At 40.1% G+C, this 20,469-nt stretch overlaps 1 protein-coding gene across 5 annotated transcripts; it reads right to left on the bottom strand.

Moving 5' to 3' along the window:
- Window positions 1–826: 826 nt before the first annotated feature.
- Window positions 827–7,907, bottom strand: HUS1 (HUS1 checkpoint clamp component). 5 transcript variants are annotated; one of them, XM_064421518.1, is made up of 8 exons: window positions 7,547–7,907; window positions 7,219–7,346; window positions 6,603–6,779; window positions 5,855–5,962; window positions 4,883–4,957; window positions 2,969–3,068; window positions 2,471–2,602; window positions 827–1,650 (listed from the first exon to the last, which is right to left on the bottom strand). In XM_064421518.1, the coding sequence occupies exons 1-8, from the start codon at window positions 7,890–7,892 to the stop codon at window positions 1,568–1,570; spliced, it is 1,149 nt and encodes a 382-aa protein (XP_064277588.1). In that variant the 5' UTR covers window positions 7,893–7,907; the 3' UTR covers window positions 827–1,567. The 5 variants fall into 5 exon arrangements, with proteins under 5 accessions (XP_064277588.1, XP_064277597.1, XP_064277598.1 ...); XM_064421527.1 differs by having other exon boundaries at window positions 7,631–7,907; XM_064421528.1 differs by having other exon boundaries at window positions 7,635–7,792.
- Between the last annotated feature and the right edge of the window lie 12,562 nt (window positions 7,908–20,469).

Here is a 20,469-nt window from a genome sequence, read left to right as displayed (position 1 = left end):
TTCCCAAGTGTTATGCATGATGGAGCCCTGCTTTCCTGGGAATGGTTAAACACCTATGCTCATGAGAAGTAGTGAATGAATTCCGTATTTTGCTTTGCCTATTAAGCTGTCCTTATCTCAACCCATGATTTTTTTCACTTTTATCCTTCCAATTCTCTCCCCCATCCCACTAGGTGTGAGTTAGTGAGTGGCTGCTTACCAAGGTCAACTCACAACATAGGCAAAATGGGATTTTGCAAATAGTAAAGATGCAAACCGTAGCATGGTGGAAATATGACAACTAATGAGGCAATGTGCAGGGCAGGGAAGAGCAGGGAGCAACAAAGAGGGAATGGGTAGAAAGGTCTATAAACAGTCAGTCAACACACTCATCACTGCAAGTCTATTCTACCTTCTCATTGCCACTGCCTCTCCTTAGCCTTCTGTTGAGCATTTGCATTTCCATGGACAAAAGATTCATTGCTCCCTTAATGTCAATGCCCCTTGAAAACAACCCAAACCATCAAAACCCAGCACTTCTGACCATGACAAGCTACTTTCTGGAAGAAACTCCCAGTCTCATTTGGCAGCACAGACTCAATCACTAAAACAATCAAAAGCTGTACGGAACATGCCAGGGTAACAAATAAATCACACATGGAATAAGGAGGAAAAGACCTCAGAAAATAACCAGGAGGTAGAAGCAAGGGCAGTACTCCTATGAGTGAAATTCAGTCATCCTCTTGGCTGCTTGGCATGAGAGCCTACACGCAATCTTACCATGTCTGACACCACGACGACAAAGGTTGTACAATGTTTTCTAGCTGGAAAGGGAAAAAATGTGATCCACAGATAACTGGCTCTTTATTTCACACCAACTGCTGTGCTTACACATGTCCTCATATGATATTCATTCTGTACATAGTGATTTTCACTGCCCACATTAACAAAGTAATCCAGACTGTTTTGCTCATGCTCCCAGGCCAAGAGTTAAACAAAGAGTAAGCATGAACAGAGTTACTGAGATATGTTGGAGCAAGTGCAATCAAAAGACTCCTACTGGAACAGAATTCAATTCCATACCACTTCAGGAGGGCTCTGCATACTTGTCCAGGCAAATACCAGTCAGGCAGCCCACCAGAAGGTTCTTCTGTTTCACGGAGGGAAGATAAGATTGCTCAGAGATCCCTTAACTTGGATTGCATTGCTCAATACTGAATACACACAGCAGCAGCTCCAGAGGTGAATTCTACCTTTTTTTAGTTTTTTGAGAAGACTGAAGTATTTAATTCAGTGTGCTTTTGGAATGTTTTGAGCTGTGGCTAAGACAAATTTCAGTTTTGTTCCTCCTAAGAGTAAGATATACCAATGCTCCCCAGCATTGTGTCTTTCATAGCATGTAACTATTCATAAACATGGCTGGCTGGATGAGGAGCTATTTTGAACACTTTCATAAATATTGAAATAATGTCCATCTGATGGATGCGTCTAACAGTGTCTCACATCAAAATACTCCAGCAACTCAGGAAAGATTTCAGACTTCATGAAAGCGGCCTCGGATTGGAAAATGACCAAGATTCCAAAACACTCAGGCAATTGCTGGAATAAAATACTGAAGTGAAACCTCCTCATGGAGCAAGATGAAATGGACAATTCTCTTACGTAAAATATCTGTGGGGAAAAAAAAATTAAAACACCAATTCACCTCAAAGCAGGAAAAATACTTTAAAATTACATCTTTTAAAGATGTCACCATAAAAACAATGCTTCCACCACTTCTGACAGAAGGGTAACTAGACAATTTAAATCATTGAAGGTCTGTGAAGCATTAATAGTTTATGAAAGATGGCACCAAGAAGTAAATATATAGTGTATAGGTTTATAATGCTACACCAATTATTTAAATCTTCCTTGGGAAATTTTCGGTATCTGCACTAAACCATAAGAAACAGATGTTCTCAGGAAAAGCACAGTTATAAAAATAAGATATAAACCCCTGCAGAGACTTCTGCTAGAAAGGAAGTATTGTTTTCTATGGCTAGAAACACTAGCTGTATAAAAAGCATTTTAGTATTTGAATCAGTGTAAGAAAACATCCAAAGGGAAAAAAACCCAACCAAAAAAACCTGCCAGTAAATTCCAATTTCTCTGCTAGAAGCTAGAGGCTTTAAGACTTTCGAAAAATAATATCTCAAAATAATAATAAACATTAATAACAACTTTAAAACAAAGACAACAAGACAACACACACGATTAGTGAATCTGAGTATTCAGCTTGAGACTTTTAAAACAGCCTGACTTATTTTTTCTTTCCCAAATGCCTAGGACCTGAATCTAACTGACTAAAAATATAAATATTAGAAGTCCTTGGGTACAGTAAAAATAGTTGACTTTCAGACACACAAAACAGAAGATATGATATTCTGCTGAAACTATGTATGGCAAACGGCCCTACTTAACTGGAGTTCACAAGGAGAGCTGTTGAACTTACTGCACAATGCTTTTGTAGGATTGACCTGCTGTCCAGCAAGCAGCTGCTGCAGCTTCTTGATGTCTATGCATGCTTCAGCCATACTTTCCAGATCTCTGCCTTGAGCAGAACTTTGACATCCATCCTCTGATGCTAAAAGAGTAAGAACACAACACTTAGTCCAAACATAAAAAGCAGTTTCAACACCCACAGGGACATACCTGAAAACTGCTGAAGTGCTGGAACTCAACTGGCTTGTTTTTTCAGACCAGTGCAAGGAAAAGAAATCCCAGTTTTCCTATCAAACTGTCAAGAATAGTGGAATAGATTCCCCACCACCACCCCAAACATGAAACAGACACTCCACTGGCCACTCCACTTTTTCTTTTAAGACTTCATTTGAAGACTTCAAAGTATTTGATGTTATTTTCTAAATAATAAAAGCTAAAAAGTACTGCTATAGGCAACACACTTAAGTAATGAGATCAGACAGACACAAGAAGTAACAGGGAAACTTACCCCAGGGAGGATTTCCCAGGTCTTTAAAATGTGTTGTTACAGATACTAAGTCAGTTTCTATTTTCAAGTTCATTTCACCACTCAAGTTTGCTTCAATCACCTGCAATGAATCTCAATTTTAGACAACCCACTTTCACATTGCAGAATTACAGAAGAATACAGTTTGGTTTTGTTCAAATACAAGCTTCCAGGGGTATTTCAGTACAAGTCAATCATACTTTCTGAAAATGGTTGAACATTTGAATGTTCAGCTATAAAATGCATTTCCCATCATTCCCATATGAAGTACTCTGGACCACACTTTCAGAAGTTATGAAAAGAAATTTAACGTTCTCCAGTACTTTTAGAACAAGTATTAGCTTTGCGAAGTTCATGAGGAAAAGACTTCAGAAATAAGAGACTGAAGCTGAAGAAATGCAAAGATTCCTGAATTTCCATTCAGTTATTCAACAAATAGAAAGGCACCTACACAGTCGATATGACACACACAGAAAATGGGATGCACCAGGAGCTGACCGTGCTGCTTTCAAGAATTTAAACTAGACAACAGCTGGATCAGATCAGTAACTTCAAGAAGGACTTTGAACTGACAGAAATCCTGTAAAAGTGCTAAAAGCTTTCAAATTCCATTCTGTAAACTGGAAGAAGGAATTTGAAGGAGACTATGTATGGTCTTACACAAATCCCAAGTAGATCAGAGGATTCCTAAAGCACAACAGGCACTTTGTTTCTGTGATTAGATGAATTTTCAGTAATTAAAAAAAAAAGACTTGTACTGCAAGCAGAATCTTGTATAGAATGGCTCCAGACAATGGACAATCAGAAATTTTTTTTAAGTCAATTTTTCAGCAATGATCTTGACCAGTTTTATTACCAGGATGCATCTTACAAAAATAATTAATTGCGACACATGATGTTTTTGTTTTCCAACAACATGAAAGCAAGACACTTAGTATAAGTTCAATCCCATCATACAACTATCCTCTGTGAGAAAAGAGCCTCAGCTCCAGAAACAAAAGCACTGTGCTCAATTTTGCATAAGCATATCCACCAAGGACATGGGAGAAGGAAAGAAAATAAAAACAAAGTCCCCAAAAAATCTCAAAAAAGTTTGATGTGTATTTGCAGGATGGCTGCCATTTGCAAAACTGCCAGTAACCCAGGGTAATCTCTCAACTCTTCCAATTCTTGAAAAACTGAGACCGCTCCAATTTCAGGATTCTCAGTTAACAGAAAATTTCCTATTTATCAAAACTGGTATGAACAGCATCAAACTGAAACTATTTCAAAGCTCTACACTTACTTTCTAACTTTCATGTCAGTCAATTACGGTGACTGTGAGCACAAACAACTAAATAAAAAACCAAAGCCCTTTTCTGTCCAACCACAGAGGGCTTCTTTCAGTTAAAAGGCCCACCAGCACTCTAGAAATCCAGGGTAGACTGCAAATCCAACATGTCAGTCTAAAGCACGGTATGACATCCAGGGGCTATTAGCAGCATTTCCTTTAAATCCTACGTCAAGTTTACCTAAAGTTCATTCACAGACACCTAACACAACACTCACTTAATTGGCATTTCCTTAATGAAATAGCCTGGAAAGTCTACAGCTAGCTTCCTGAAGGACTGTCATGCCTTACCACCTAAAAAGAGTAGCTTGTAGCAACACAATGCCATGTTCTTTCATGGATTTAGTACAAAGGGCATCATTTTCTGAGAAGCCCAGCAAAAGCTCTTCAGCGTAAATCCTAAAATAAATCCAATCATTCTATTCAGGCTTTACACAGGCTTCAGGTGCCTTGATTTCAATGTCTAAGTCATCTCAAGATAATGTAGCAGCACCAGTTTAGGCAACCTGTTATGTCCCTCGTGAAATAACATCTGTAGCATACATGCTTTAAGTGCCTTAACTTACAATGAAATTGCTGAGATTCTTCATTCTTTCCACAACACTCTTCATTGTTTTCAGCACTGGTAGGTAAATACTGACCTAGGAATACATAAAAACTGCATTTGCACAAGTATTTCAGATGTGATTGGGACACATTTATTTCTACTTTCAATTCTATCATAGTTTGGACAGTGTTATCACAGCTTTCAGGGTGCACAATATCTATCTGAAATCAAATGTCTCAGGAACATAGGAACCCTTTCCCATTACACCAACAGGCCATCATTCTAGCAATTGTTCCAGACATAACATTCCAAGTCTGTGTTCAAAATAGAGCCATGTTTTTGCAGATCAGATTCTCAAATGAGCATCTGTGTTACTAAATAGTCAATTACTATAGACAAAAATAAAAGAAAGACATTCCTATGATACTGCAGCATGTAAATCTGAAATAAAAGAACAAATTACTGAAAGTTTCTTTCTGTACGTCTTCAGAATCTAAATGCTTTTAGCTATAGAGGTGACAGACATCCATAACCTCAAACAGGAGCACACTTGTACAAGGACCTTTCCTTAAAACTCTGCTAAAAAGTCAAAATCAGGAGGAATACACATATATCTTTAACTCTGCCAGATAGGCCATAAATTTCAGAAATAACAGATTATTTGGGCCATTTGGCACCTGAACAGCTGAAACAGCCTGAAGTTGTGTGGTTTAGAGATGCTCCAGACTAAAGCCATGCAAGTCCTTCTTTCCGCCCTTCCTCTGCCATGAACCTCACAGAAGCAATTGGCAATCACCCACTCTGTTTCAATAAGTTCTTGGCTCTCTTGTCAGGATAGAAGCCATGTTCCATACCCCTCCAAAACTGTAGCCTCCAGTCTTTCTTCTTTCCTTTCAACTCCTTTCCCAACCCCACCCTAGTATACTCTATAGCAATACCATTCAACTGGCAACCTCCCCTTTCAGAAGGGAATATAAAAGCAGAGGCTTACATCAAAGTCTGGCACACTGGGCTCTCTGAAGTCATTCCACATTCTTCTGGGAATAACTCCCACAGGAATGTCATGTGTCACAATCCTGCTGCTGCTTGATAAGGATGGCTTGAGGGAAAAAGAGGATGCCTTTGCAGTTAAACACAAGATTGGAATTCTAAATTTACATTTTTCAGACCCACTCTGGGAAATGCTATAACTACGTGCCCGACACTCAGTTCCAGTTTTCCCTCAGTTCCTACCAATATGCTTTTAAGTGCGCTTCCCTTTCAAATGAGGAAGAGTTTGTGATGTATCAGCCATTAGTATACCTATAATCTATCCTTAGAACTGAAGAGGTGAATCAGTGGAGTTAACAGCAACAAAAGAATCAGAAGTCAGCAATATCAGGAAAACCAAAGGCAAAACACAAACACTGAAACCTCCTTCACCTAATGGCTTCAATGAAAAGGCAATAATAGGCAGAAGATACAGAGGATGAAGAAATGGAGAAAAGTAGACATTAGAAAAACTTGTTTCAATAACATAGCTTTCTTCCTCCACCTCCTCCTTGCCTTTTGGAAAATACAAAGCTGGTTCTGTATGCTATCACCCATGATGGCAAGAAAGGCTAGTGAAATGGAAAATGGCACAATGTTTCTTTAGTTTTCTAGAATTATACCATATATTACCCTTTGATCTTAGGAAACACACTACATTTTAGAAAACTTTTTCTTAATAATGAATGTGAAAGCATGGTTCCACTTACTAGCTCCACAGCAACTCTGAGACAGGGACAGTGTTTATTAGTCAACTTGATCTTCACTGCCTTAGCACTCTGGGCAGTTTTTAATGCTCTCCACAGGTTCTCAGGCACAAACTCTAAATAGATTTCATTGTGCTCTGCAGCTACTCCTTCCATCTGAAATTCATCAAAGAAATTCCCCTACAATTTTTGAAAGTCAGGAAATAAAAGAAACAAGAGAGGCAAGTTTTATTTATCAGACCTTAAGCTTAGAACTGCATTTGTACACCAGAAATTCCCCTCTGCCTCAAATCACCTGAGGAATTACAACCCTGAAAACTCATTGCTTCAGGCAACTATTTAATGTAGTCCCCTAACACCTAATCAGTCCTTTAGACAGTGAGTTATGCGTTCCTGTTTCCAGTTTTGGGCAGGCCCATGTGGGCCAGCACACTGAAGCTTTACACTGAAGTGACAATCAAGGAAAAGGGAGTATCCAACCTGAAACCCCTGTGCAACTAGACAGACCTTGAGAGACCTGACACATCGAAGGTGGGGGCTACAAGAAATGCCTCGTACATCAAACCAAACTGCATGCTCTGGTTTTCAAAATGTGGTTACTGAACTATCCTGGGCTCACCTGGCTCAGCTCACACCACATACTGGCGCCTCCATTTGCTACTTTATCGGAAAGGATGAAATACAGCTTGCAGACGGTAAGGCGCAGGATGCAGGTCTTGGCTAACTTGGCGATTGTGTTAATTATACCTGCCGGAGGGAAGGAGGGAGGGAGGGAGAGAGGAGGACGTTACAGCGGTGATCACTCCATGCAGCCCAGTCTCTGCGGGACAGAAAAACCTTCAGCCTTTACAAACGCAGCTCGTGCTGCTTCGCAAACTCCTAAGCACCTCGGGGCGAAGGAAAGGGCCTCATGCCAGGTCCTCCCAGGAAAGCACTGTGGTCCTCACCTCCCTTCCTCTTTTCTTTGCCCGAGAAAGCCGGCCCCGGCCGCTCAGAGAGGCACTGCCACCCTTGAGCCAGCCCCGACATACTCACGGCTGAAGTGATTAAGGCAGGCGAGATCCACAATCTTAGCCCGAAAACGCATGGCGGAGCCAGCCCTCCTAGCCCCTTGCCCGCCGCCACGGAAGGCGGTAAGGGAGGGAGGAGCCTCACACCCAGCAACTCTGCGCCGTCCCCGGATGCGCGGCGGGGTTGGGTGGAGTCTGGCAGAGACGTACTGGGCTTCCTTCCTCTCCGGTGGCGGTCGTCACAATCCGGGCTGAAAAGCTTAGCTTGAAAATGCTTTGGCATCCCTGGAACATACGTGAAAATTCGTCTGTATAGGTCGCAGTCCCGATGTCTCGAGAAATTTCTTTTTCAAATCCAAGGGGGCCCTTGCAGGAGACACCATCAGCCCCTGGCAGGGGCCAAGCTCCGACGCTGCCCCACAGGACGCGGTGGTGGGAAAGGAAGCAACAGTCGTGTTACAAGGTGGTGCGAACAGCTTCGTGAGGGGCCTTTCCACTGCCCCATTGTTACCAGGTCACCCAGAAAGGGCTGGGCAACCGAAAGTGTTTTGAGAAAGATATTCTCTGTCGGACTGGGCACCTCATGTAGCCAGGCTCTCAGCTTAATGCATGGTGCACAGGAGTTTATGCAAAGGTTGGAATAGGTCAAGAAAATAGAAAGTGAAGGAAAACTTTGTTTTACCTAGTCAATGTGCAGCATGCCTGTTTCCTATAGACGGTGTCCTTTACCTTAATGGTTTTGATTCCTTGCAGTCCTTCAAAACTACAGCATTTGCAGAGACAAATCCTGACGGACCAAAAAAGAACAACACTAGTTTTCTAGTGTTGTTCTTTTTTGGTCTGTCAGGACTGTCTGGTGTTCTTTTGTCACATTGCAAGTTCCCCAGATCAGCTAAATTGCCTCGCTAACATTTAATTTTGAAATATTCTGGGGATACTGCTCACATGCCTTGATGCTCTCTTTCAATTGTCATTATGAAGAAAATGAAAAGAAATAACCCTGGGTCTGCCTAGTGACAGATACAGAAATAGTTTCTGGAGAGGTTATTCTCTGCTTGTATTGCTCTTAGGTCTCATAAATTTTGAAGAAATAAGCTGAAGATTTTCCTAGAGAAACCAGTGCAGTAGGGTGTCACAAATTCTCATCTAGGATCCTGCCAACTGTGCCAGTTTGTCACAAATGTGTGGTTTAGGGTCACTCAGAGAATCATCATGCAAGGTATTAGCAAAAGTGGGGTTAATATACATTTATAAAAGTGTGACATAAAGTTCAATGAGAAGATTTGCTCCATCATGGATGAAACATAAAAAGAAAAATCTAATTAGAATAATTTTAGAATTATTTACAGAGAAAAAGAGTAAGGAAGACTCTCTTGTTGAATCACAAATTCAGAGTATATCCTCTTGCTTTCTAAACTCCTCATAGAGCTTAGGTGCAGCTTGGTCCAGTCTTAGTTCAGACTTGGACAGTAGTTTATACCTAACAGAATTATCTCCAACTTTTTCATTAAATACTGGTCCATTAGCCTTTTGTTTTGTGAAACATGGCTGCAGAAGATAAAGCCCTGATGGTGTGAAATCTCACACATTAAACTTTGCAGTTTGACATAATTGCAGACTGCTTTTAGTGAAATGATTGCTACATGAAGGTTAAGCAGGAATTTGTGGAAGGAAGGTTGATCTAATCCGTTTCAAGTTGTGGCATTTCTGATACATGTGCATTGCATAAGGTTTAAGAGATCCACATCATTTGGCTTTTCTGCCTTTGACTGGTTTGGCCCTGGCCAAACACCAGGCACCCACAAAAGTCCCTCACTGACCCTCCCCTGCCACAGCTAGGCAGAGGAGAGAAAAAACTAACAAAATGCTCATGAGTTGAGGTAAGGACTGGGAGAAGACACTCCAAGGGCAAAACAGGCTCGACTTGGAGATACAAAGTAGATTTATTACTAATAAAATCAGAGAAGGACAATGAGAAGTACAATAAGCTCTTAAAAACATCTTCCCTCTTTCCTTCTCACCGACAGTGCAGGGAGACAGGGAATGGGGGGGTTTGGTCAGTTCTCACCTGAGATCTGCTGCTCAGGGACAGGGGTCCTTCCCCTGTGAGACTGTGGAGTCACTCCCATGGGAGACAGTTCTTCATGAACTTCTCGAGCATGGGTTCACTCTCAAGAGTAGCAGTCCTCCTAAAACTGCTGCGGCATGGGTCACTCTTCCATGGGGTGCAGTCCTCCAAGGACAGGCTGCTCCAGCCTGGAAACAAGGGCCCCCTCTCCCCACTGGCTCTTCCACTGGATCACAGCATTCTTCAGGCATCCACCTGCCCTGGCATGGGCATCTCTCCCATAGACTGCGAATGGATCTCTGCACCCCCTGTGGATCTGCATGGCCTGCAGAGGAATCTCAGCTCCAGTGCCTGGAGCACCTTGTTCCCCTCTTTCTTCACTGACTTTAGTGTCTCCATGTTGTATCATTCACATGTTCTCACCTCCTCCTCTTCTCTAGCTGGAATTCAAACTGTGCCATCATTTTGTTTTGATTTTCTTCTTAAATATGTTACCACAGAGGCATTACCATAATTTCTGATTGGCCCAGCCTTGGCCAGTGGCACGTCTGTCTTCAGAACCATCAGAGATTGGCTGTGCTGGACATTGTGGAAGCTTCTAGCAGCTTTTCACAGAAGCTGTGGCCTCCTCGCTACCAAAACCCAGGCCGTGCAAAACCAACCCAGCTGGACAAAAGTTTGTTCTCTAGCTTGTTTTCTAGATATGGTCTGTTGTTAACAATGCTTTATAACCTCTCAAGATTAAGCCACAATGAGAAGACAGACTTTATGTATACAAAAAATTTCCATTGCTTGCCCTAAATAATAAAGAATGGGGAATTAATAACCAAGATGGGCATCAGAAGTAAATTACTATATGCCACATATACACCCAGAAGTCTGCAAAAAAAAAAGCTTTATATTGCTCTTGCTCTCATCACAGTTGACTGACAGGCTCTGCTTCAGGGGTTCAGGCCAGGCAGGAGCCATTTATTACTATGGCTGTAGGAGAGAAGGCAGATTAACAGAAGTTCAATTCTCTAGCCATACTGGCTTAATACGGAAGCGCTAGGGTATATCACATTGACAGCAGATACAGACAACTTTGTGAAGGAACCTTGAAATGGCAGAGCAGCACTGACAGAGTAGGAAACTGTCACAGCAGTTGTACCCCTCTTCTCCTAATAACTCAGAACCTCTGTGCTTTCTGTGGATCTTCTCAGCCTGTATCCTGATTTAGGGCAAATCTGGGAGAAAACCTCCAAAAGGGGTCCCTCCAGATAGCAAACCCATACAGCCCCTCTCCCCAACTGGTTTGGGAAGGATTTCCTCAGAGAGAAGTGGAAGAAAACCTGTTTATTTAACAAGCCAAGCACTCCCCAGCACATAAATTGAACAATACTGGATGAAAAAACTCATTCACTGCTCTGAGGAGATGACAAATTCAGAAAATCTTTCCAGTGAGTGGTCACTCAGTTATCAGTTCCCCCAGTACTGGGAAAGGCTGTGGCCCAGAGTAGACCTCGGCAAGCTACAAAGTGCAAGCTCTCGGTGTTTCTCTGGGTCCCAGTCTGGAGCAGGTTTAAAAGGTTCCAAGAAAAGGGAAAGCAAACAGTCCAGGGAAAGTTCAGACTGCCTCAGCTGGTTAAACTAACTAAAAAGCAAAAGGAGCGTGGTGTTCTGCCCTGTCCGTGCCCAGACAACAACAGTGTGCTCTCTGTTCCAGCAGACTGTGGAGGAGACCCCAGTCCCTGATAAAAAACTGTGCTTCTTCTCCCCGTCTTTGCTCTCAGCCAGTCTAGAAGGCACAGAATATAATATCCAGCATTAACGGAACACCTGATTGGGGATGCAGGCATCATAACATCACCCTAGGACAGCCTGTCATCCTCTTGCTTGTCACACTGCTATATCTGTTGTCAACTTTTGGCCTAGTGAGTCCTGCTGCCACACAATTGCTTGTTGTGATCAAAGCCAATTTCTTCCACAGCGTTTGCTTGGTTGATGTATTTTTTCCAATTTTTCTATTAGTTATTTACATAATAAATGGATTATACATGCATTTGAAACCATAAGTTCTATGTTTTTAAGCCCATCTAAATAACTTCAAAGTATAAATAAGGCATTCACACTGCTTAGGTTGCTTAATGGAGACACAAAGTAAAATAAAAATCTGATAATGTCAACTCTGAGAACCAGAGGGACACTGAACATATCACCACAAAATGAATAGGTACTAGAAAGGGCTCTTTCTCTGTAAAACAGTTTTAACTGTACTATTAAGTACTTTCCACATTAATTTGATCTATGAGTGAGTATTATTGTAACTGAATTTGGCTTGAAACTGTATTATTTGATCCCAGTCTGCTGAAGCTCAGCTCTGAATAGGTCTATGTCACTGGACTTAAGGGGTAGTAAATAACATTAAGGGGGTTTTTCGGCTGTTATGGAAAACTTCAGTATTTTTACATAAATGAATTGAAACTGACTGTAATGTATATCTAGATGATAAGGTTAATCAGTATTTTCAATTTAAAATTGTACACTTAATGAAACACACCTTTCTTATACACTGTTTAAAGTTGTTCATGAAAAACCCAATGTTCAATGGTGCTTTGAGCAAGAAAAGTATAGTACAACAAGCCTACACAAGCCACAAAACAATGATCAGTTTCAAAATACAGTATTCAACTCCTTTTTAAAGATATGGTTAATGGATCCATTGTGGTGATGAAAAATTAAAAATATATTAATTTAGATATGAAAAAAACATAAAAAGTGAAAATGAAATTAAGAATAAAACACCAGCCACAGTGTCATCTACACAAAACTGGAACTGAAGTTGTTTTGACTCTAGGAACAATCATGAGAAACTATTTTGAGCGAAATGAAATAATTTTACCTAAAACAAGTTGTGTGTATTTTATTAAAATAAAATTTCCTTTGGAATTCTTAGGGAGGAAGTGCTTGCCTCTCTTTGTACCTTAATGGCAAAGCAATTCACACTCATTTTCAATCAATGGGCCTTGTTTATATGCTACCTACATGCTGTTTTACTTTTTGGGTTTAATGTTAAAGTGAGCAAATCACATCCTGCCAGCTTTCAGAGAAAAACGTACCAAATGAGAAAACAATGTGCCAGATCTGCAGACAGGCTGATTGCCTGAAAAGAACCTTTCTATTTTTGATTTTATTTATTGTAAAAAAGGGGTATAAGGACGGCCAAAAGGACTCTTTTTTTTAAGATATTGTCCTAGGGTGACGTTGTGATGCTCGTATCCCCAGTTGTCTGTTCTGTTTATGCTGGATATTATGTTCTGTGCATTCAAGACTGGCTCTGAAGAGTGGAGTTTTGTTTTGGTTTGTTATCAGCCTGCTCCCCCACAGCTGGCAGGACACAGAAATGAGGCAGTACATAGTGCAACGTTTGCTTTTTGCTTGGCTTTTTGCTTTGCTCTTGCTCTTGCTTCTGCTTTGCTCCTGCTTTGCTCTTGCTTTTTGCTTCTGCTCGTTAGTTAGTTTACCTAAGCCGTCTGAATGTTTTCCCTGGACTGTTTTTCCTTTCCCTTTTTTGGAACCACTCTAACCTGCTCTAGACTGGGACCTGGGAAACACCGAGTTTGTGCCTTGTGGCTGCAGCAGCTATCCCCAGCACCGGAGGGACTGATAACAGAGTGACCACCCCAGGAGAGACTTTCTGAATTTGTCATCTTTTTCAGAGCAGTGAAAGAGTGCTATCATCTGGTATTGTTCATTTTGTGTGCTGGGGCGGGGTGCTTGGCCTGTTAAATAAATCGGTTCTTTCCATTTCTCTCTGAAGAATCCTTCCCGAACTGGTTGGGGGGAGGGGCCGCGTGGGTTTGCTTTCTGAGGGGGCCCCCTTTGGAGGTTTTCTCCCAAATTTGCCCTAAACCAGGACACATATGTAGGGATCATGTCATCAGCTGAGACTTGCTTTTGGGCCAGTATTTCAGCAGTTATGAAGCTGACTACTAATATTGAAGCATAGAAGCAGTGAGCAAATTGTCCCTAAAATACTGTGATTTAAAAAACTAATCCATCATAATTCAGCAAATTAGAGAGGGAAAAGCCCAGTTAGAACTCAAACTGGCAGCTTCTGTGAGGAACAGTAAAAAATATTTTTATAAATATATTAATGGCAAAAGGAAAGGCAAGGACAACTTCCATTCTCTATAAGATGTGGGAGGGAATTTAGTAACTGAAGATGAGGAAAAGGCAGAGGTACTGAACACCTTCTCTGCCTCAGTTTTTAACAAAGAGACAGATTGTCCTCAGGAAACTGTCTTCCTGAACTGCTAGATGGTGTCAGGGAGCAGAATGGCCCCCCTGTTATCCAGGAGGAAGCAGTCAGAACCTGCTGAGCCACTTAGATGTTCACAGATCTATGGGACCAGATGGGATCCATCCCAGGGTGATGAGGGAGCTGGCAGATGAGGTTGCAAAGCTGCTCTCTGTAATTTACCAGCAGTCCTGGCTCACTGGGGAAGTCCCAGATGACTGGAACCTGGCCAGTGTGACACCCATCCACAAGAAGGAGGATCTCCGAAACTACAGGCCAGTCAACCTGACCCCAGTACCCGGCAAGGTTATGGAGCAGATCATGTTGAGTGCCATTACATGGCACCTACAGGATGGCCAGGGAATCAGACCCGGCCAACATGGGTTTAGGAGGGGTAGGTCGTGCTTGACCAACCTGATTTCCTTCTATGACCAGCCTGGTGGATGCAGGAAAGGCTGTAGGTGTTGTCTACCTGAATTTCAGCAAAGCCTTTGACACTGTCTCCCACAACATATTCCCGTTAAAAAAGCTGGCCACCATGGCTTGGACAGGTGCACCCTTCATTGGGTTAAAAACTGGCTGGATGGCCAGCCCCGGATAGTGGTGGTGAATGGTACTGCATCCAGTTGGCAGCCAGTCACCAGTGGGGTCAGTGCTGGGCCCAGTCCTGTCTAATATCTTCATTAATGATCTGGATGAGGGGATTGAGTCCACTACCAGTAAATTTGCAGATGACATCAAGCTGGGAGCATGTGTTGATCTGTTGGAGGAAATAAGGACTCTGCAAAGGGACCTGGACAGACTGGATAGATAGGCTAAGTCCAATAACATGAAATTTAATGAGTCCAATAGCTGAGTACTACACTTTAGCCACAACAACCCCCTGCGGTGATACAAGCTGGGAACAGAGTGGCTGGACAGTGCCTAGGTGGAAAGGGACTTGGGGAAACTGGTTGACAACTGACTGAACATGAACCAGCAGTGTGCCCATATGACCAAAAAGGCCAATGGCATCCTGGCCTGTATCAGGAATAGTGTCGCCAGCAGTACCAGGGAAGTGATTCTTGCTCTATACTTGGCACTGGTGAGGCTGCACCTTGAGTACTGTGTCCAGTTCTGGGCCCCTCAGTTTATGAAGGATGTTGAGATTCTTGAATGCATCCAGAGGAGGGCAATAAGGCTGGTGAAGGGCTTGGAACACAGGCCCTGTAAAGAATGGCTGAAGGAGCTGGCGTTGTTTAGCCTGGAAAAAAAGGAGATTCAGGGTTAATCTCATGTATTTGTTTTGGTTTAGGGCAATTTTTGGAGAAAAACTTCTAAAGGGGTTTCTATTAGAAAGTAAAACTAAGGGGCTTCTCTTCTAACTGGTTTGGGAAAAGTAGAAAAAGTTGTTTATTTAACAGGTAAAGTATTTACTACTATAAAAAATGAATATTAAACAATAAAACTTCTTGCTGCTTTAAAAGAAATAATAAACTCAGAAAGTCTCCTTCGTGGGCTGTAGCTCGGCTTACTTTTTCTCTTATTAGGTTTTCTGGTGTTAGAAGTGCTGTGGCTTAGGCCCAGCCTGGTGAGCTGTAGGTGTGAGTTGCTGGTGTTATTCTGGGTGTTTAGTCTAGAGTAGGTTTAAACAGGTTTAGAGAAAAGAAAAACTACAGTTTAGGGAATTTTTTGCCTTAGCTAAAACTAACTAAAAGCAGAGTTCTGTCTTGTTTTCTGTTTATCTGCAGACAACACAGTTTAGCAGTAGGAATGTGGAGGAGTGAGTGCAGTGTTTGAAAATAAAATTGTGTGTTCTTTCTTCTTCTTTGCTTTTGGAACTAGTTTTAAAGGTATAAAATTTATTATCTAGTATAAATAGAATAGACAATTGGGGATATAAGTATCATATAGCTAACTCAGGACATTTTACCCTTTATCTCTATATTGTTAATTTATTACGAAAATATATTCTAACTCTATAAATACATATATAGATATATATAATATATAGCTATATGTAGACAATAGTAGTAATATTTAGTGAATAGTGACATTTATACATAGTTTTCACTTAACAGTCAGATCTGTGAGGTATACATTGTGTTGTTTTATCTTTCTGTATTATTTACTATGTGCAACTTGGTCTCAGAGCAAAGATAACTTTACAAACGGGTTTGCTTGTACTTGAGGTAGAATTGATTTAAATTGTCTTTTTAAACAAATTTTTTATATGTTCTGCTGGGACTTTGTTTACAGTATGCAAAGGCTCAGATTGGGTAGGGTTTGTTTGGTTGGTGGAATTCTGAGTGTTAACTAATTAGGTCTTTTTTGTTAGATGTTGCTCTTAATTTTTGAAAGATTTCTCACTTAATGTTTTTAAGGTGCTTTTTAACAGTTTATTGTATTTTTTATTTTGCTTGTAGTTGGTGTATGCTAGGGGTTACTTAATGTTGTGTTCTCTAGTCTAGATGTTGATAAGGTTTTTGAAATTAGTTTTGTTTTTTGACTTAATCTTTTTAGGGGTGCAATATTTCTATAGGACTTGGTTTTTTAAGGTTTAGGATGGTGTTTTGAGTAGTAGTGTGAGGTACAGGGTAGGTTTTGTAGTTTTTAGGTTTTTATTATTATGAGCACATAGGTCTTATTTTGGTGTGTGTGGGGTAGTGTAATATAATTAATAGTTGTGGCAGGGTAGATGGTAGGAGTGCCACGACCTTCCCGAAGAAGAGTCCTGACAAGAATGTCCCAGGGACACAGGCACAATCCCAGCCAGTTGGCTCTCAAGGCGATGCAGAAAAAAGGGACCTAGAGCACTGTGTGGCAATTCCACAGAGTAGAGACTTTTACTAAAAGCAGGGAAGGGAAGCCTCTCTGCTCCCTCTGATCCCCGCTTCCCTTCTGTGAAGGGAGCCAGAGCCACCTGCTCTTTGACATGGCAAAAAGTGGGATTTATATAGGGAAAGAGAGGGGTGGGGAGAAACTGGCAACTAATAGGATACAAGTAGCTTGGTGGGGTGACAGGAAGAGGACCAATGGGTTACAACAAATCAACATATAACTTGCAAAGGATTCTGCGTGGGAGATTTTCTCACCCTGACATTTGGTGTCTTGCTCAAGGGCTGGCTCTCCAGGGGAGGGTAGTAGCTGTTTTGCTGGCTGATTCTTTGGTCCCCACAATTAATCTGTTAGGTTTCTCTATATATTTGGACTACTGCTTATTATATTATAGGGGTTTTACTAGCTTGGTTTGTTTGATGGTGGTATACGTCTTATAGACATGGATAACTTGAGAAATATTGTTTATGGTTAGATTTACTCTTTGGTTACATGTGCATTTACAGGTAGCATTTTTATTTTGATGACTTGAGGTATTATGAGCCCATCAAGCTAGGAATAACTTTTTTTATGTTGCCAATTTAAGTTTATTTTTGATACTTCTATTTTTGTAGCTTGATTTATTTGTTGATGGTTTTGGTGGTTTTTATTGGTTTTATTTTTGGGGACATGAGTATTTATATGGTGAACTTCTAAAGGTAGTTTCTCTATCCTGGTAGTGATGTTTTTCTACTCATTAGCTTTTTTTTCTATGCTGTTAATTAGCTTTTATTTTACTTCTCTAACTCTGTAGAGTATTGGCTGTTATTTATGAATTTGTGTAGAGATAGAGTTTTGGTAACTTTTTTAGTAATGTTTAGGGCTAGGTGAATGGTTTTGAGTTTAGTGAGTTGGCTTGATTTACTTTTTTCTTTAGTAGCTTTTGTGATTTGTTGTGTGGGGTTGTTTTCTATTTTTGTTTTATTTCTATAACGTGGTAAGAACTATCGGTAACAAGAGCATAATGTGGGGGTTTTGTTGGTAGTTGATTGTATGGTAGAGTTTTTTTAGTATGTGTTATTTCTTGGGTTTTTTTTGCCAGTGAGACTAAAGGTTTTATTTTTAGGTTAATTTGTAATTATTTCTAAAATTTCAGGGTGATTTAGGTTTTTAATAGGGGTGTGTTGAGTGATGAGGGTACTCTACTTGTTTTATGTCATATTGGTGGTATGCTAGGTAGAGGGAATTTTTGTTTCAAATATTTACTTTAGCATTGGTAGTCAGGGTGCCAAGAGGAGTTGTACTTTAATGTTTATTTCTTTTAAGGTGGTTTGGATTTTTTATAGGTTGGTAATTTTTTTTTATGTAGTTTTGATTTTAAAATCTTAGTGGTTGGTTTTGGGTCTTATTAGGTATTTTTTTGTTAAGGGCCTTAGGATAGATTATGGTTTTTGGTTGTAGAGTAGAGTATGTTTTTTACATTTGGTTTTGTTTTGATTGGGTTAAGGGTTATTATATGAGTGATTTTTTGCTTGATTTGGGTAAAGGTTTGTTGTCATTTAGGGCTCTATTGGAAAGTGGTTTTTTTGTGAGTGATTAGGTAGAGAAGGTTTACAATATGGTTGTATTCAGGAATATGTATTCTTTAAAAGTTTACGGTGCTTAAGAAAGTTTGTGGTATTTGCTTGTTGGTTGGTGGAGACGTGTCTTTGTGGATGATATTGGTGGGAATCTGATGTTTACCTTGTTATTTTATTTTTAGGAACTGGATCTTTTGAGTAGGTGTCAACTTTGATTTTTTTGATGGTGAAATTGGCTTTTAGGAGAATTTGGATTATTTTCTCTCTTTTTTTTAAACACTTTTGTTGTTGTTTTCTCACAAAATGATGTTATCAATGTATTGTAGATGTTTTGGAGCTTTACTTTTTTTTTTAGAGTAGCTTGATTAGTCTATGGTAGATGGTGGGGTTGTGTTTCTGCCCCTGGGGCAGTCAGTTTTATACGTCTTTCTGGGTTAAAGTAAACTGAGGCTTGTATTTTGTTGCTAAAGGAATGGAGAAAAATATATTGGCAATTTTAATAGCGGTGTACCAGTTTGCTGCCTTGGACTTTAGTTTATATTGGAGTTTTAATATGTTTGGTACAGTAGCTCTTAATGGTGGAGTTATTTCATTTAAGGCACAATAGTTTTACAGTCAATCTATTTTCTTTCAGATTTGTGTATAGGTTAAATGTGGCTGTTCAAGGGTGAGTGATTTTTGTTGACTACTCTTTGGATTTTTAGTTTACAGTTTATTTTGTGGATGGGGATTACAGTATTTCAAGTTGTTCTGTACTGTTGGTGGTGTATTGTTGAAGGGGCAATTTGTATTCATTGCTCTTCTACTTTCAGGAGTCTTATTGAAGATGGTACTCGGTTCTCTGAATAAGGAGAAGAATCTGGGTAAGGAGTTCAATTGCTTGATATCTTTTGTTTTTATAACTGTTATCTTAAATGATCACTTGAGTCTCTTTGGATCTTTAAAATACTTGTTTCAGAGAAAGTCTATACCCAAAATGCATGGAGCTTTTGGGCTGGTTACAAAAGGGTGTTTCTTTTATTTATTTCTAGTCAAGATCACTTTAGCTTCTATTAAAGTTAAATTTTGTGATCCCCCTGTCAAGCTAGCAATAGAAACAGATTCTGCCCCTACATGTTTTGACGGGATTAATGTGCACGGTGTACTAGTGTTAACTAAGGCTTCATATTTTTGTGGTTTTGATATGTTAGGTTAATGAATCTACACAGTCTAAAAACCACGGTTTTTCCTTTTCTCTAAGCTTGGGTTTTTTCTTCTGGACATATGTTTTGGAGGTTCTTTTTAGGGGGTCAGACATGTTGTCATTATCATCATACATGACAGTTTGGTTATGGGTAATTGGTGCTGCTTTTTTTTTGCTGGAACTTTTTCTCTGAGTTTTTTTTGTTTTTTAATTCACGCACCCATTGTGTTAGAGTAGCAGTAGATTTTCTATTTTATCTCTTTATGTTTTCTTTACAATTACACAGGAAGAACTACAGCTCAGCTTGTGGGGTGTACCTGCTCTCCCCATCTGCAGGATGTTTACGTTTGGTACTAGAACCTCTGGTCTATATTTTTGAGATTTGGAGAAGGTATTTCTTAATCTCTTTTCTGAGTTTTTTGTGATTTTCTTTTATCTTTTAATTTCTACATACGTGTTTTTAAAGCTGTGATTCTTATATGTGTTGGATTATGTATGGTATTTGCATATGTTTGGAGCTTCTTCACCATATTGAGTATGGTCTCCTCCCTGTCATCCCACTTGATTAGTGCTAAAGCAGAAGTGTATCTTTGTGGTCTAAGTCATATAAGTTTTTGCTACATCACAGATTCTGCCAGGTCGGTCCGCATCTCACAAATGGGATGGGACTCTTGACTCCTTGCAGACTTAGGATTTATTATCTGTCTGTATCATACAAGCAAAAAGCAAGAGACATAGGAAAATAACAGCATCCATGCAAATCCAGATCAAAGACAAGATGGCAGCTTATGCAAAGCCTTTTTCTACATATTCTTTGAACCAATAGCATAAAGAAAAGGTGTAAAGTCATTATACTCTAACCAATAAGAAAAGGACCCACGTGGGTTTAACATTAACAAAAGGACTTCTATAAACCTCAAACAATACACAATAGTTCATTATTTAAGATTGAAA

This window comes from Passer domesticus, chromosome 1, assembly GCF_036417665.1.
Source record: "Passer domesticus isolate bPasDom1 chromosome 1, bPasDom1.hap1, whole genome shotgun sequence".
Classification (NCBI taxonomy): domain Eukaryota; kingdom Metazoa; phylum Chordata; class Aves; order Passeriformes; family Passeridae; genus Passer; species Passer domesticus.
Note: the sequence above shows the minus strand (reverse complement) of the source record. Positions and strands in the feature narration are given on the sequence as shown.

Coding starts and splice junctions, on each gene's coding strand:
- HUS1 (XM_064421518.1), bottom strand. CDS start 7,892: ATGCCAAAGCATTTTCAAGCTAAGCTTTTCAGCCCGGATTGTGACGAC. Junction 3,069..4,882: donor AGAATCTCAGCAATTTCATT/GTAAGTTAAGGC, acceptor GATTCATTGCAG/GTGATTGAAGCAAACTTGAG. Junction 1,651..2,470: donor TCCTACAAAAGCATTGTGCA/GTAAGTTCAACA, acceptor TTTTCCCCACAG/ATATTTTACGTAAGAGAATT.